Source organism: Delphinapterus leucas, chromosome 19 (assembly GCF_059928025.1).
Source record: "Delphinapterus leucas isolate spDelLeu-1000000601 "Yukka" chromosome 19, BTC_Dleu_Yukka2, whole genome shotgun sequence".
NCBI lineage: Eukaryota > Metazoa > Chordata > Mammalia > Artiodactyla > Monodontidae > Delphinapterus > Delphinapterus leucas.
In genome coordinates, this window is record NC_143147.1 from 45,930,013 (window position 1) to 45,944,066 (window position 14,054).

Below are 14,054 nucleotides of genomic sequence, written 5' to 3' on the forward strand. Positions count from 1 at the left end.
AATCAGACAACCAGGCAAATGAATGTACAACCACCCACTGTGAGAAGTACCATGACTAGGTATCACAAGGAAACTGGTCTGGTGGGAGAGACGAGGGGGGAAGGCCTCCCTAAGGAAATCACATTTGTGTAGCAGCCTTCGAAAAACAAGAGGATGGATTCTGGAGAGGGCATGGGGAAAATGCTGGGGAAGCAAGAGGAACAGATGTGCAAAGGTCCTGTGGCATAGCAGTGAGTCAGGGCTGAGGAACTGCAGAAGCCATCATGGCTGCAGGACAGAGAGCACAGGGAAGAGAGGTGGTAGATGAGGTTGTGAGGCTGCGGAGGAGGAAGGCAGGGGCCAGGTCTTGAACTGTAAGCAGGAGTTTGGTTACCGATGAGAGCAGAAGAAAGCTGTGAAAGGGCTTTAATCAGGGGAATGAGCCTGCATTTTGGAAAGGTCCCTCCAGCTTCCTGGTGGAGAATGGACTGGAAGGAGACAAGAGTGATGCAGAAGGGTTCAGAGGCCATAGCAGGACCCAGGGGAGAGCTCTGGGAGGTCTGCACCAGGCAGAGGTGGAGATGGAGAGAAGGGGTGGACTTGAGGTCAGCGGAAGAGGAAACATCGTCAGGATTATCTATAAGGGAGAGGGGGGTGTCAAGAGTGAAGTGCAGAGTGGGGCTGGTGCTGAATGGGGGGGCATTTGCTGAGGAGGGGGCACAGGGAGAGACTCAGATCATGGGTTCATGAGGTCCATTTGGACGGTTGGTTTGAGATGTCCTTGAGATGTACGTGCGGAGATGACAAGGCTCTGGAATGCAGAGGAGGGGTTGATGGGAGAAAGGAATCAGAGTGGCTGCTCAGTGCAGACAGTGTGGGATCACCCAGGCTGACTGCAGCGAGAGGAGAGGCACGGGTTTGGGCCTGGGCTTGAGGAGCTCAGAAGTGCACCCGTGAAAGACACAGAGGGTCATGGGAAAACCAGGAGAGGGTGTTGTCCCAGAGGCAAAGGGACAGAGAGTTACAAGGAGGGAGGGTCAGACTCCGGAGAAGCCAACTGGGATGGGACAGAAAAAGGTCCACTAGCTTCAGCAACGTGGAGGCCATTGGTGGACTTGGCAGATGAGTTCCAGGAGGTAATGCCGGCAGTAGAAGCTGATTGGAGTGGGTTGGGGTGGGGGGAAGAAAGGGGACATAGAGAGGAGGGGCACTTGATGCGAGGGGAAAGATGGAAAGACACTCTCAGGCTGGATGAGATTAATTATGGCAAATGTCACAGGGAAGGATTCAGCTGAGAGAAGGCATCTAATGATGTGGAGGAGAGAGACCTCTGAGAAGCTGGGATGGTGGAGTGATGGAAGGGTTGGCAGGCGGGAGAGGCTGGTGTGCGTGCTCCCTGGACAGAGTGAGGTTAGGATCAGAGAACAGGAAGCCTGGCTTTAATGTGGAGGAATTCAGGATGATGACGAGCCCCAGAGAGTGACCAGGGGTGAGAGCAGCTGAGAGGTCAAGGGGTGGCGAGGTCATCTTCTTGGATAATGGAATCACATAAGATTGAGCAACATCTGGGTGAGAAGACCATGAGCCATGGCACGGGAAGAATGAGGTGGAGCGCAGCCCCAGGCGGGAGGAGGCAGGACACCAGGTGGCTCCAGCCTCCAAGGAGGGAGGGGTCTTCCAGGAGAAAGATGGTCCAGAGCAAAATGGGGAGCCAGACTACCAACCTCCTCTTGGTGGGAAGCAAAACGGCACCCCTTGGGAGTCCTTAGGGAAGCGGTGTCCACAGGGAGAGCCAGTTTAGAAGAGGAGGACCCAGGCTGAGGAGGGGCGAAAGGTGGGTCAGTGACCAAGAAGGATGGAGATCTCCCAGGTTTGTGCAGAAGATGGATGGGTCTGGGTACTGCCTGGCAAAACCAGGAATGAGAGGTATTGCAGGTTCATTCCTCATGGTTAATCTCTGAACAGGGTGGATCCTGGGCTGAATGGACACTGGCCTGGGAGAAGCCACACAGCAACCTCATAAGGAAGGAACTCTTGTTCCCATTTGACAAGTAAGGAAATGGAGGCACAGTCATAGAGAGGTTAAGTAATTTACTCAAGGTCAGGGAGCATAACCACTTATTACTAAGTGATTATTATTAAGTGCAAACCTTAGAGCAGTTTTGAATGCTGTCGGTCTGACTCCTAAGTAGATGCTCTTGTCCACTCTGCCTGTAACAGGTACAGTAGGACTGCCTCCCTCCAAAAAAACAAAGCAGCTCCTTTCCCCACCCCCACCTTAGGAAGGAGACCGGCACTGTGTCCTCCTCCACCAACTTTGGTGTTTCTGGCCTATGGAAGGCCATTTTACCCCAGGCCTTTGGCCTGCTGCCTTCAGAGCCAGACCCTGAGCACGGAAGACACATCAGTGCCCAGTGGTTGGAGAGCATTGAGTAGAAGAGAAGTGAGGGTCACCATGGTGGCCCTCAGAATGAGGTACCAGGCCCTGCTCCTCCCCTTGGTTTCTCAGACCCCACACAAGCCCCCCAGGAGGGATCATGGCTGAAATTGAGCTTCTTGCCAGTCCTGGTGAAAAGACGAGAGGAGTAAGAGCCAGATGTAAGGTGATTCAGTAAAACAAAGGATCGTGGGGGCTCTTGGGTCCGGCTTGCCTGCCCCACTGAGCTCTGAGCTCCTGGAGGCTGCGGGCTTAGCAACTCTTGAATCCCTCCCAGAGGAGCCTAGCACTCTGTCCACAGCAGCCAGTCAGTATTTGTGAATTAAATCTGGGGCCCAGGGTGCGAGCTCAGAGCTGTGGAGCCAGATCCCCTGACTCTGAATCGCAGCCCCACTCTGCTAGCTTTGTGACTTTGAGCATGGCATTTAGCCTCTCTGAACCTCACCTATAAAGAGGGAGCAGGGCCAAGGGCTTTGCACTTGATCTAACGCTCTGCTGCTCCCGTTTTGACATTCTTAACCCAATTTTGAACAAGGGGCCCCCACGTTTGCATTTTGCACAAATTATGTAGCCATTCCTCAGTGGGAGTAATATTCAGAACACTGATGCAAGGATTAAATGAAATAATCTGTCTGAAGTGCTTAGCACATAACGAGTGCGCAAGGGAACAATTGTCTATTGTCCCTTGCTATTAGAGCATGCCCCGCGCCGATGTGTGATAAATGGTTGAATGAATGAGAGTCTGGGGAGCATGTGGAAGCGAAGGTGCCAGGCTGAGGGTGCTGTACAGGAAGTGGGAGCATTTTTGTGCCCCACATTGTGGAGCAGTCGTTCCCACGGCAGCCGGTGATTCGTGCTGTGGTCCGGGCCTGGCTGCCACGCCCGGCAAAAAGTCCACTTGGTGAGACCTGAGGACGTGGGTTCCAGTCTTTGTTACGAGGCGTGGTCTCGGCCCCAGTGACGTCGTCAGTAGGATGCGGAGGCCAGCGAGCAGCATCTGCGCCGGCCTCGGGGCGGAGTCTCAGCCTGCCTTCCTTCCCGGGGTGGGTCCTGGCGTGGCAGCCCCGCGCCCGCTACGTCAGGGGGCGTGGCCCAGCGCCGTCCACGTGGGGCGGGGCCTCACGCGCACGCGCCGGCCCGCCGGAGGCGGGGGCGTTGCTCAGAGGAAAGGGTTGGTGCTGGCCTGCGGGGGTTGGTTGAGCAGCCCGGCGGAGCCTGAGATGGGCAGCAGAGGCTGCGGCAGGCTCCCAGGGGACGGCGGCGTGAAGGCGCGGGCTTGGGGGAAGACGCTGACCGAGGCGGGGAGGGTCACGCTGGCCGGCACGCTGCTAAGCGGGAGAGGCAGGGAGGAGCTGTAGGTCATGGAGCCGCCGACCGGCCCACCGGCCGCCAGGCCCAGCGCTGGCGACCCGGTGCGCATTTGGTTCAGGGTCGGCCTGACCTGGTCGCCCCCGCCGAACGGGTTGGTGGGGGATGGAGTGCTGAAACCTGCGGAACGAGATTGGGTTGGGGGACTTGGAGCGGGCCAGGGGCACATAGCCCTAAGTGGGGAAGGGGCAAGGTGGCCAGATCTGGGGTCTTAGAAATAGGGAGGAGCTAAGATTTTAGGGCAGGGTCTGGGCTGTAAAGGAAGAGACGGAGAGAGAGCAGGGGACCCCAGTGTTGAGACCCAGCAGGGACGAGGGGGTGTCCTACCTGTTAGGAAGGGGTTCCGGGTCTTTGCAGCCTGGGGCGCCTTGACTAATGAGTCAAGGTTAACCAAGGAGGAGGCCGAGGGGCCCAGGAAGGACTCAGGAGTCCGGCGCGCTGGGGTGTCCTTGCTGGACTGGGTTAGTGCTTCCCCCAGCACATCCAGGTCAAAGGCATCTGGCTCCTTTGTGCCATTTTGCTTGGAACTGGGGTCGGGGTCTCCAAACAGGTCCAGCTCTGGAATAGAAATGATAAAGCTCACTGGTAGGGAGAGTGTGTGGTCTCTCTGAGAGGAAGAAGGCAGAGGCCAGCTCGGGGTGGGCCCCTCCTTCCCCAGAGCTGCACATTCCCTGACTCCTGCTTACCCACAGGACTGCTGGGCTTCCCGGAGGGCAGGGCCTGGGCACACTCTAGCCCCTCCTTGGTCTCTGTGGATACTGGAGGCTTGGCAAATGGGTCAAAGGTCGAGGCACCATCCAGCACTAGCCAAGGAGGAAAAGGGAGATGAGATGGGTTGGCAGAAGGGCAGGCACTGGGCTGATCCCTTTCCAGGCAAGCTGCCCTCTTAACACAGGATCTCTTGCCCCTTGGCACTGGAGATAAGGGGACCCAGCATCCCCTCAGCCACACCCCCTGGCCCTCCACTTACCAGGTGCGTTGGAGGTCTCCACCAACGCCCCCCAGGGGTCGGCCCCAGTGTTGAGGAGTTTGTGGCGGGGGGAGTTCTGTGCCCAGGAGTCTGTGGAGGGTGGTCCAGCAGGCGGCACTGGGGTCCGGCCCCAGGGCTCAGAGGAGGAGAACATAGGGGGCAAGTTCCAGGGTTGGCTCTGGGACAGGATGCTTCCTGAGCGGACTGGAGACCAGGGGTCTGCCGAAGGCCCCCAGGATGAGCCACTGGGCTCTGTGCTGGGCCTGAGACCTGAAATGGGGACAGCACAGATGTGACCCCAGGCTCACTCAAACCCCCAGTCCAGGGCCTTCCCAGTTACCCAGAGCAATTTGAGAGGCCAAGGGACTCATTTCCCAGATGCGATGCTGACTCAGGACTACCCAGCAAGCTGGAGCCCATATTCAGCAAGTTATTCCAGGATTCTGGATCCCCAGGGCATAGGCAGCTCAGGCCACGTTCCCAGTCAGGGACAGGCTGGGCCAGGAAACCCAGGGTGACCAGAAGCAACAAGAGAACGTTTCTGAGTTTCCCGTGAGCTGAGTTCCTCGGATGTGCCCCCTCCCTCACTACAACCCCAAGACACAGAGGAAACTGAGGCTCAGAGAGGTGCAGTGCTTGCCCAGTGGCCCTCACCTGTGGGAAGGGGATGCCAGCAAGTGGCTGGGAAGGAAGGGGCTCTCTGGGGCCAGCCTGGGAGCCCCTTGCAGCCCTGCATGCCCACCTGGGATGTCCCATGGGTCCGCAGAACAGTGTGTGGAGGGCAGGGCCGGGGCTGGTGCGAAGATATCCACCAAGTCCAGGATGGAGGACTGCTGGGGGCAGAGGCAGCCATGCTCAGGAGAGGGTGGGACCTGGAGGAAGGGCGGGCCCTGACCTGTCATCCTCACTCCAGCTCATTCTCTCCTTTATTCATTCCACAAACATCTATTAATGGTCCCTCGCCTCTGCACAGTGCTTTCCAGTTATGTTTCCTCATCTGTTTAGTGTCTGATCCTCATAACAACCTGTGCTGTGGGTAGGGAAGATGGTGGGGTGCCCATTTTACAGATGTGCCAGCTGGAGCCCAGAGAGGGGAATCAAACTGCACAAAGCCACATAACCAGGGAGAGGCAGAGCTGGGATAGAAGGCCCGGCCCTTTCCTCAGCTGTCCTGCCCCTCAGCCCATCAGTGGTAAGAGACATTTTATGATGAGCCTACTTCTATAAGTCAGTGTCCAAGAAAAACTGGCCACAATGAGCATTGGCAGAAAGGGTACAGAGACACCCCAGGGATAGCACGGACAGCTTTGGAAGGTCGCCTTGCTACCAACAGCTACCCACTCCTCCCTCTTGGAAAGTGTGTGTACGAGCCCAAGATGTTTTCAGCACCATATGCCTGAGGCCACCCCCAGCCTTGACCCACAGTATCATAAGATCCTGGAATGTCAGAGCCAGAACTGTCCAACAAGCCCACTGTACGGAGGAGGAAACTGAGGCCAAGACAATGACAGTGCGGCCAAGTCATTAAGTGGCAGCAAATCCAGGAACCTCAGATCAGGATTCTTTGCATCCCACTTTGCCACCAGTTCAGTCATCAGCCCATGCATGACGGGACTTGGGTCTGCTAAACCCCCTCCACCCCTATTTTCATTGAATTAGCACTACGCAGTGCTCACTAGATACCAAGCACTGTTCCACACTCTTTACAGGTATTTAACGCAACTCATTTCCCAGGCTCTGCCAGCCCACGGCCCCCAGTCCCTCTACCTGGGTGGTTTTCAGCTTCTCCTCCTCTCTCTCTTCTCTTTCGGGCTCTCTGTCCCGACGACGGTGGGGTCCGGCCCCAGCACCATTCGCCACAGGGGAGTCATCTCCCCGCCAGGACCTCACCTCCTGCAGAAGGAAAGCGTGAGCAGCCCAGGCTGGACTTGAGGGGACCTTGGCTGGAGTCAAGAGTGTAGGGTGGGAGGCGCCGAGAGGTCAGGGGCAGCAGGACCACCACGGGGAGGGGGAAGAGCCTAGTCAGTGCCCGCGTAGCACCTCCAGCAGCGGCAGCAGCAGCACAGGAGGCCCGGCCCACTACCTTCCGCTCCTGCCGGCTCAGGCGCAGAGCCAGCCGCAGCTGCAGGTCCTCGTCCCTGCGGGAGGCTGGGGGGACCAGCTGCGAGGGAGGGAGAGAGGGGTGAACTTGGCCCAGTGTTCCCACTCCTGGGCCGAAGGGCAGCATTGCCCTGTGCCGGTAAGGGCAGTGGAGAGAGGTATGCCCACCCTGAGTGGGTGTGGGCAGCCTGCCCCCAGACAGCAGTATGGGTGTGGTCTTCTCCCTGCCCGGATCTGGATCTGAGATGCAGTTTAAAAATCAGGAAGATTCATCCTTCTTTTCTGGGTCCCCTGAGTGCTCTCCAAGCCCTGCTGTGCGAGGCCAGCTGTGTCCTGCCAGGTCTGCCTGGATCCACAGAGGCGATGGCAGAGAGGAGGCTATCAGGGAGGCTGTCCCTGCCCCCCATAAGGACAGCTGATGGGGGGGCAGCATATTTCTGTGTCTCCTAGGAAGGTGTCTGTCAGCACACTCACCCCTTCCCCTCCATGAGGCAAACGGTACTGCCAACCTACCACACACACACTACCCCTTCCAGGCCCAGCTGCAGAGGACTGGGGGTGGGGAGACAGACCCCAACCCCAGTAACCCAACCCAAGGCACACAGGTGCTGTGCTGTCCTTGGGAGCAGGACTAGGGCTTTGGGGACCAGAGTAGGGGAGCCTAAGAATAAAAGGTGTGGGGCATCCAGGCACCCATCCCTCCTCCAGTTCCCTCCGCCCCCCGGCTGCCCCAGGAGGCGCCTTACCTTCTCAGCCTCCTCGCGGCTCATGGCCAGGGCCAGCTGCAGCTGCAGCTCCTCTTCTCCTGACGTCTGGGGCCGGGCCTGCTCTAGGTCGGAGGTGTAGCGGGGAGATGAGGAGGAGGCTGCAACGACCAACCATCCGTCGTGGCTTCCGTAACCACATAGGTACCCATAGGCTCCCCTGCCCGCCTCTTGCCGGGAAGCTAAGGCTCAGACAGGGAAACTGAGGGGGAAGGGAACACCTGGCAGTCGCGGGCCCCAGAGGACCAGGCAGTGTGCTCGGCACTTTCTGTAAGGTTTCCATTCCACCCCGATAAAAGAGCCCAATCCCTCCTTTACAGACTCGCAACAGCTCTGAGGGGTGCCTGGCTAGGGTCCTGCAGCAAGACTTGAACCCAGGTCCCCTGACTCAAGTTCCTGGACTCTTACAGCTGCGCCCCATCCAGCTTGGGGTCAAGCGCAGTGGGAGGGGGAGAGGTTCCAGTCACGGTCACAGCTCTCCAGGCTCTCAGCCTACTGTCAAGGAGGGCCATCCTGAGTGCCCCCCAGATCAGGAAAGTGCCTCCGTTCGAGAGTAGGAGAGTTGAGAATGCTCTACAGCCGCCCCCATTTTCAAGGGCAGTGCCCTCGAGCGGGGGGATCAAGGAGGATGCCGCTCAGCACCACGTGCTGTGTGTCTGTGCACAGCGCCGAGGCCTCATTTAATTCTCAAATTGAACAGCTGAGGCAAACAAAATTATCCCTACTTTACAGATGAGGAAACTGAGGTCCAGAGAGCTGGTTGTCTAGATCACATGGCTTGGAAGGGGCAGAATAAGGACTGCTACTCCAGAGCCTATGCTTCCGCCACCACGCCCCTACCAGACAGCGAATTAACGATAACAAGCCTATAGTAACATCATTGTTCGCACTGACTTGTCGGGCACCTACTATGTGCGGGCCTTGGGCCTCGCATGTCAACCCCTTTATCTCACGGAATCCTCACACATCCCTCTGAGGTGGGGACTCTTACCCACAGCTGGGGCCACAGAGCCAGGGTCAGAACTCGGGCTGCCTCTCTGTCCCCAGCCACGCCCCGGGTTCACTCACAGTTGTAGGAGGATGGGGAACCGCGGGCACGGCTGAAGCCCAGCTGCCCGCTGCCGATGCCCGTGCCCTCCAACGCCATGCGCTCCTTGGTCTTGAGGGCGTGGGTTCGCTCCTGCCGGAGGCGCTCCTCGTCCTTGAGCAGGGCCATCACCTGCTTGACCTTCTCGCGCACGTTGACACCCTGGTCCTTGCCATCGCGGTCGATGTACTGGAAGTCCTTGAGCGTCTGGATGGTGTAGAGGTTCTCCCGGCACTGGTGGGCCACCCGCTCGGAGCCTGTCTTGAGCAGGTAGTCCAGCAGCGTCAGCGCCTTGTACACGTGCCGCCAGTTCTTGCCGCTGTCATTGAGCCGCCGCCACAGCATGCCCATGACCTCGGCAAAGGCCACCGTGTTGAAGGTCAGATCGGCAATCTCCGACATGAGTGAGCTGGGCGGACCCCACGGGTCATTGCTAGTGGCCTCGCGCACCTTGATCTCCGCTTCCGAGTAGTTGTGCACGATGTTCTTCACCTGGCGCCGCAGCGCTGATGTCGTCATGGCTGGGGACTTGGAGATGGGCGGCCCCCGCCCCAGCCGGAGGTGGAGGGCCGAGGAGGGCCACCGTCGTCGTCGAGAGGTCACGGTCTCTGAGGGTGGGCCGCCGTGCTCTCAGCAGGGCGGCTGTGTCCTTGGCTTCCACATGGGTCTGAGGAAGAGAGGGCCTGGAACTTAGGAGCAATGGGCCACCTTGCTGGCCACTCAGCCAGCGACTAAAGCCCTGGCCAGGGTGTCCCTGCTGCCAGGAACAGCCTGCGGCAGGCACTCATTTTTATTTTTTTTATTTTACTTATTATTCAGCAGGTACTTCTAACTTTGCATGCTCATTAATCTTTACAATCACACCTACAAAGACATTATTATTATTACCTCCATCCGAAGATGGGGAAAGTTTGAGAGAAAGATTAAATGACTTGTCCAAGATCACAGAGCTGGTGAATGCGGAACCAGGATTAACCCAGGTAGACATGCTCCACAGTTTTTGCTCTTAGTTTAGGGACACGAAAGTTACCCCCCAGGAATGACTACTTGTCTTGCTTCTACTTCACTACCTGTTTCTGCTGGGATCTGCCTTAAGACCTATCCTTTCCAACTTCTCCATCCTCACTTTGCCCTCTTCTTATACTGTTAATTTTTTTTTTTTTTTTTTTTTTGCGGTACGCGGGCCTCTCACGGTTGTGGCCTCTCCCGTTGCAGAGCACAGGCTCCGGACGCGCAGGCTCAGCGGCCATGGCTTATGGGCCCAGCCTCCGCAGCATGTGGGATCCTCCCGGACCGGGGCACGAACCCGTGTCCCCTGCATCGGCAGGCGGACTCTCAACCACTGTGCCACCAGGGAAGCCCTATACTGTTAATTTTTGTAGCTTGATCCATTCAACACCAATTCCCTGGGGACTTCTCTGAGCCAGGCTCTATGGCAAGCATAGAGTACAAGCCTTGGCCCACACACATCCAACTTGAGAGGGTACAGGCAGTCACAGTCCAGCATGGGAGTGTAGAGGAGCACAGGAGTACCCAAGCTAGGAAAATCAGGAGAGCCTTCCCAGAGGAGGTGATGGCTGAGCTGATCCGAGATTTGAAGTGAAGAGTGAGGAGGAGTGAGGCAGCAAGGCAAGGAAGGAACATCTGGGGGAGGCTGCCTCCCAAAGAGGACCCATTGTACACACCAGAGCACTGAGGCCAGAGAGGGGTATGGCGTGCCCATAGTCACACAGCATGTAGGTGGCAGAGCTGGGACTAACACCTAGGTGTCCAGAATACGAATCCAATTAATTCATCTGATTGCTTTATTGCTTCAGTCCCACCTTCTCAGCCAGAATGAAAACTCTCTGAGGGCAAGGCCAGCCTGGGCTCCCCAAACCCCCAAGGCCCTGGGCACGTGGTAGACCTCTGATCTCCCAGCTGAGGGAAGATTAGAGCCAGCCCACAGCCTCAGGACCAGGCCATCCGCTAAAAGCACACCGAGGCCCAAGACAGAGAAAGATTCTCCCAGGGCCCTACCAGAAACCAAAACCCGAATCCCCCTGCCACCACCATTCCTCTGATGTGGAGACACACACACACACACACACACACACACACCCCACACTCGCTGGACCTGGCCTCCACCCAAACCCCCCACCAACAGCAACCATGGAGACTGCACCTCTCAGCTCTACCCTAGGACTCAGCAGGAGTCAGAAAGAGCCTGTCGGCCCCTGCCCCCCATCTCAACTCTCCCTCCAGCCAGCCCTGCTAACCTGGGCTCAGTTCAAAGCCTTGGCAGTTTTCATCAGGGCCCGCGTGCCTGGGAGAGCTTGGACCCAGAGGGTAGGACGTTGTGGGGGCACAGACGGGATGGAGAGTGCTGGCTGAAAGCGGGCTTACCTTCTCTCTGCTGCCTTTCTGTCCCGGCAGTGGCGGGCCTTCTGTGGGATGCCACAGCCAACACTTGTTTAACGCCTGCCCTCTCCCTCACTAGTGACTCAGACCTGTCTTTACCTCCCCAGCCTGTGGGCTGGCGGGTGGCAAGAGTCAAGATGAGAAATAATTGTGCCCTAGAGCCCACCGAGCGCAAGCCCCTCCCAGCACTGGTCACTGAAACCAGCAGAACTAGTCGGGCATCCTGACTCCACCAGGAGCCCTACCAGGGCCGCCCCGGCCCTCCTAACCGGCCTGGCGTAGCAGAAGGGGGCCCTCAGTGTGGGCCCTGAGGCTCTGCCTGAACTTTCTCCTGGAAGGTGGGAATGGAGGAGGCTTCTCCACACGCCTCTGCCTGAGCTGAGGGAAGGGAGGGGTCAGAGACACCGGGAGGCCCCGCCCCCACTGAAGTGTAAGGGGACCAGGTAGGGAGGAAGAGAGGGCAGGGTGAGGCCAAGGGAGCACCGAGGGGAGGGAGAAGGAGAGGAAGGAACGCGGGAGGGGGTGGCCGGGAGAGCTGCCAGCGGTGTTACAAGCAAAGGGTTTTATCGAACACAATATGCCCAGAAATAAAAGGGAGTGAAACAGAAACCCAGCAGCCGATAAGGCAGCAGTGGCAGCGGCGGCAGCCGGGCAGCCGGGTATGGAATTACTGCAGTGACCTTGAGCCAGACCCTGTCAGGTGGAGGGAAGGACACTGAGAAGGCCAGGCCGAGAGGCCAATTCAGAGATGGGGAGAGGGTGGGGGAGGCGGGAGGCAGGAGGGTACGGGCTGGGGGATGGGAGAAGGGCCAGCAGGGGGCGGGGCAGGCCATGGCGGCAAGAGCATCCGCTCTCTCCTATGCTTGGGGTACCAAGAAGAGCTTTACAAGGGACAGGAGCCTGCTCTTCTCAGGGCCCACAGCGCTGGCGGATCTGTCAGGACTAAGGCAGCAGATGGCATTCCCAGAGTGGGGATTCAGGGAGACGGGAGGAACCCAGATATGTTGAGTCACATGCATGCGTTTACCCAGAGACTGTGTGCCCCCATGGGCCCGCACCCCTTCCCATCCTCTGCCAAGGCGGATCTAGTGCCAGGCCCTTCCCCCCTATCAGGTCCAGCTTGGGCAGTGGGGGGAGTGGCAGTGCGCTAACTCTTGCTGCAGGAGGGACAAGAGGAGTGAGCCCTAGCTCTAAGCTTAAGTCAGCCCAAAGGCAGATGTGTCTTGGGGGCACTGGAGTTGGGTGGGGGCTGTCCTGAGGCTACAGGAGCAACAGGGGCTGAGGAGGAGTGGGCAGGAGTCTGTGCGGAATGCCACCAAAGATGCTAGTCCCAGGATGGGGAGCGAGCCCTAGGAGGCCCCCTTCTTGGGGGCTGTAGGGAGGGAGGGGCGGCAGGCAAGATGCCTCCAGGTTCCTCTGTGACCCTGCCCTCCTCGCCCTTCTCCCGGGGACCTGGAAGGGAGACTAAGCCCCAAGCCTTTCATGCCAGGCACCACAGCTGATGACGGGAGCTTACCTCCAGTGCAGGCTCCCTTGGCCCCAGCCCCGGGACCACGAGCAGCCTCTGCAGTGACCCTCCGACCTGCGCAGCAGGGGGATGGCACAGCCTCGGGAGTATCCCCAGAGCCATCCACCACGGACCCTCGTCCTGGAGACCAACCCTCTCCCAGGAGGCACAGACCCCTCGGAAGGGCGGCTCAGGGTCCCCAGAATGGGCAGCTGCTCTGCCTCCTGCCTGCTTGTCTTCTGGACGCCAGACAGCACTCAGGAGGAAAGTTGCTCGGCTGGCCAGGCAGGTCTGCCTCAGCAGTAACAGGACACAGGAGGAAGTGCAGGGCACGTTAACCCCTTCCTGCTGGCCAGGCAGGCAGCACCTTCAGAGGTGGGAGGCCTGCCTGCTGGCTGTCCCCAGGAGGTGCAGCTCTGGAGCCAGTGCTGGTGACCCACTCCTACTCTGCGGTGAGTTAACCCTTCCTCTGCCTCCTCAGGGGAAATGAAGGGTGGGGAGGGGAGGCTCCAACACTCACCCCACCCCTATATTCCTCCTCTGGGCCAAGACCACCATTCCCTGGGGCTGGCCCTTTGGTGGAGTACTGCCTTGTGTGGGTTTCCATCTGGTCCCCTCGGCAACCCTGAAGGGTGCATCAGGACTTCAGGCACAGCGCCCTCTCTGCGTCTCTGACACGGGATCAGATTGGAGTGCCCTGCTCTCCCCAAACCTCCTCCCATGTCTCAACTGGAGGATGCTTGAGGCCCATGAGGTCCTTATCAGAAGCACCAAATGCAAAACCAAGTGGGTAGGAGACTGTAGCCACTCTTCAGGTCTCCCCCTCTCCCTTCTGCTGCATCGCATTTAAGGCCCATAAGCCCACCGTTAGCAAAGTTGTTCTTCAAACTCTGGGAGCCTGGGGCCCACTCTGTACAGGCAGCCTGGAGCAGAATGATTATTACTGACAGAGGAGAATTTATGGTGCTGAGTCTGAGCTGACAGCATGTTTCTTTGCAAGAGTCATCTCTCATCCACTTCATATTTCTCTGAGCAAGGGAGGGAGCAGAAAGTCCAGAGGCTGTTTTTAAGGTAGAAAAAATGGCTCAAAGAGGCCAGGTGGCTCGGCATGGGGAGGGGGATAAGCAGGCTAGAATCCAGAATAATTTCTGGCTGACGACAAAGGGATCTGGCCTTTAGGGTTTAAGGGTGTGGTAGCATGATCCTCAGGGACTGGGACGAGGCCCTTGGACCCAGTGGAAGTGTGAGGACCTCAGGGACCCAGGTTCCATGGTGTCTAGTTCCCCTCCTAGTCACACACTGTGTCATTCTTGGTGATGACACTTTGGGAAGACCTGGCTCCGGGAAGATGACCCCAAAAGTGTAGGTCAACAAAGGCCAGAGGCAGGGGCTACGAGGGGTGATGCCCTCTGTCCTGTCACCTGCTTCCTTCCTTGTCCTGC

General features: G+C 58.2%; 1 protein-coding gene across 2 annotated transcripts; it reads right to left on the minus strand.

Annotated features, from left to right (window-relative positions):
• Positions 1–2,053: 2,053 nt before the first annotated feature.
• EPN3 (epsin 3) lies at positions 2,054–12,589 on the minus strand. 2 transcript variants are annotated; one of them, XM_089901098.1, is made up of 10 exons: positions 11,091–12,589; positions 8,687–9,372; positions 7,601–7,719; positions 6,835–6,915; positions 6,522–6,647; positions 5,497–5,626; positions 4,755–5,024; positions 4,471–4,587; positions 4,112–4,342; positions 2,054–3,904 (listed from the first exon to the last, which is right to left on the minus strand). In XM_089901098.1, exons 2-10 carry the CDS (start codon positions 9,222–9,224, stop codon positions 3,576–3,578), a joined length of 1,941 nt encoding a protein of 646 aa, XP_089757224.1. In that variant the 5' UTR covers positions 9,225–9,372; positions 11,091–12,589; the 3' UTR covers positions 2,054–3,575. The 2 variants fall into 2 exon arrangements, with proteins under 2 accessions (XP_089757224.1, XP_089757223.1); XM_089901097.1 differs by lacking the exon at positions 6,835–6,915 and having other exon boundaries at positions 11,091–12,559.
• Between the last annotated feature and the right edge of the window lie 1,465 nt (positions 12,590–14,054).

Coding starts and splice junctions, on each gene's coding strand:
- EPN3 (XM_089901098.1), bottom strand. CDS start 9,224: ATGACGACATCAGCGCTGCGGCGCCAGGTGAAGAACATCGTGCACAAC. Junction 6,648..6,834: donor GCCGGCAGGAGCGGAAGGTA/GTGGGCCGGGCC, acceptor TTCCTTCTGCAG/GAGGTGAGGTCCTGGCGGGG. Junction 4,343..4,470: donor GAAGCCCAGCAGTCCTGTGG/GTAAGCAGGAGT, acceptor TTTCTATTCCAG/AGCTGGACCTGTTTGGAGAC.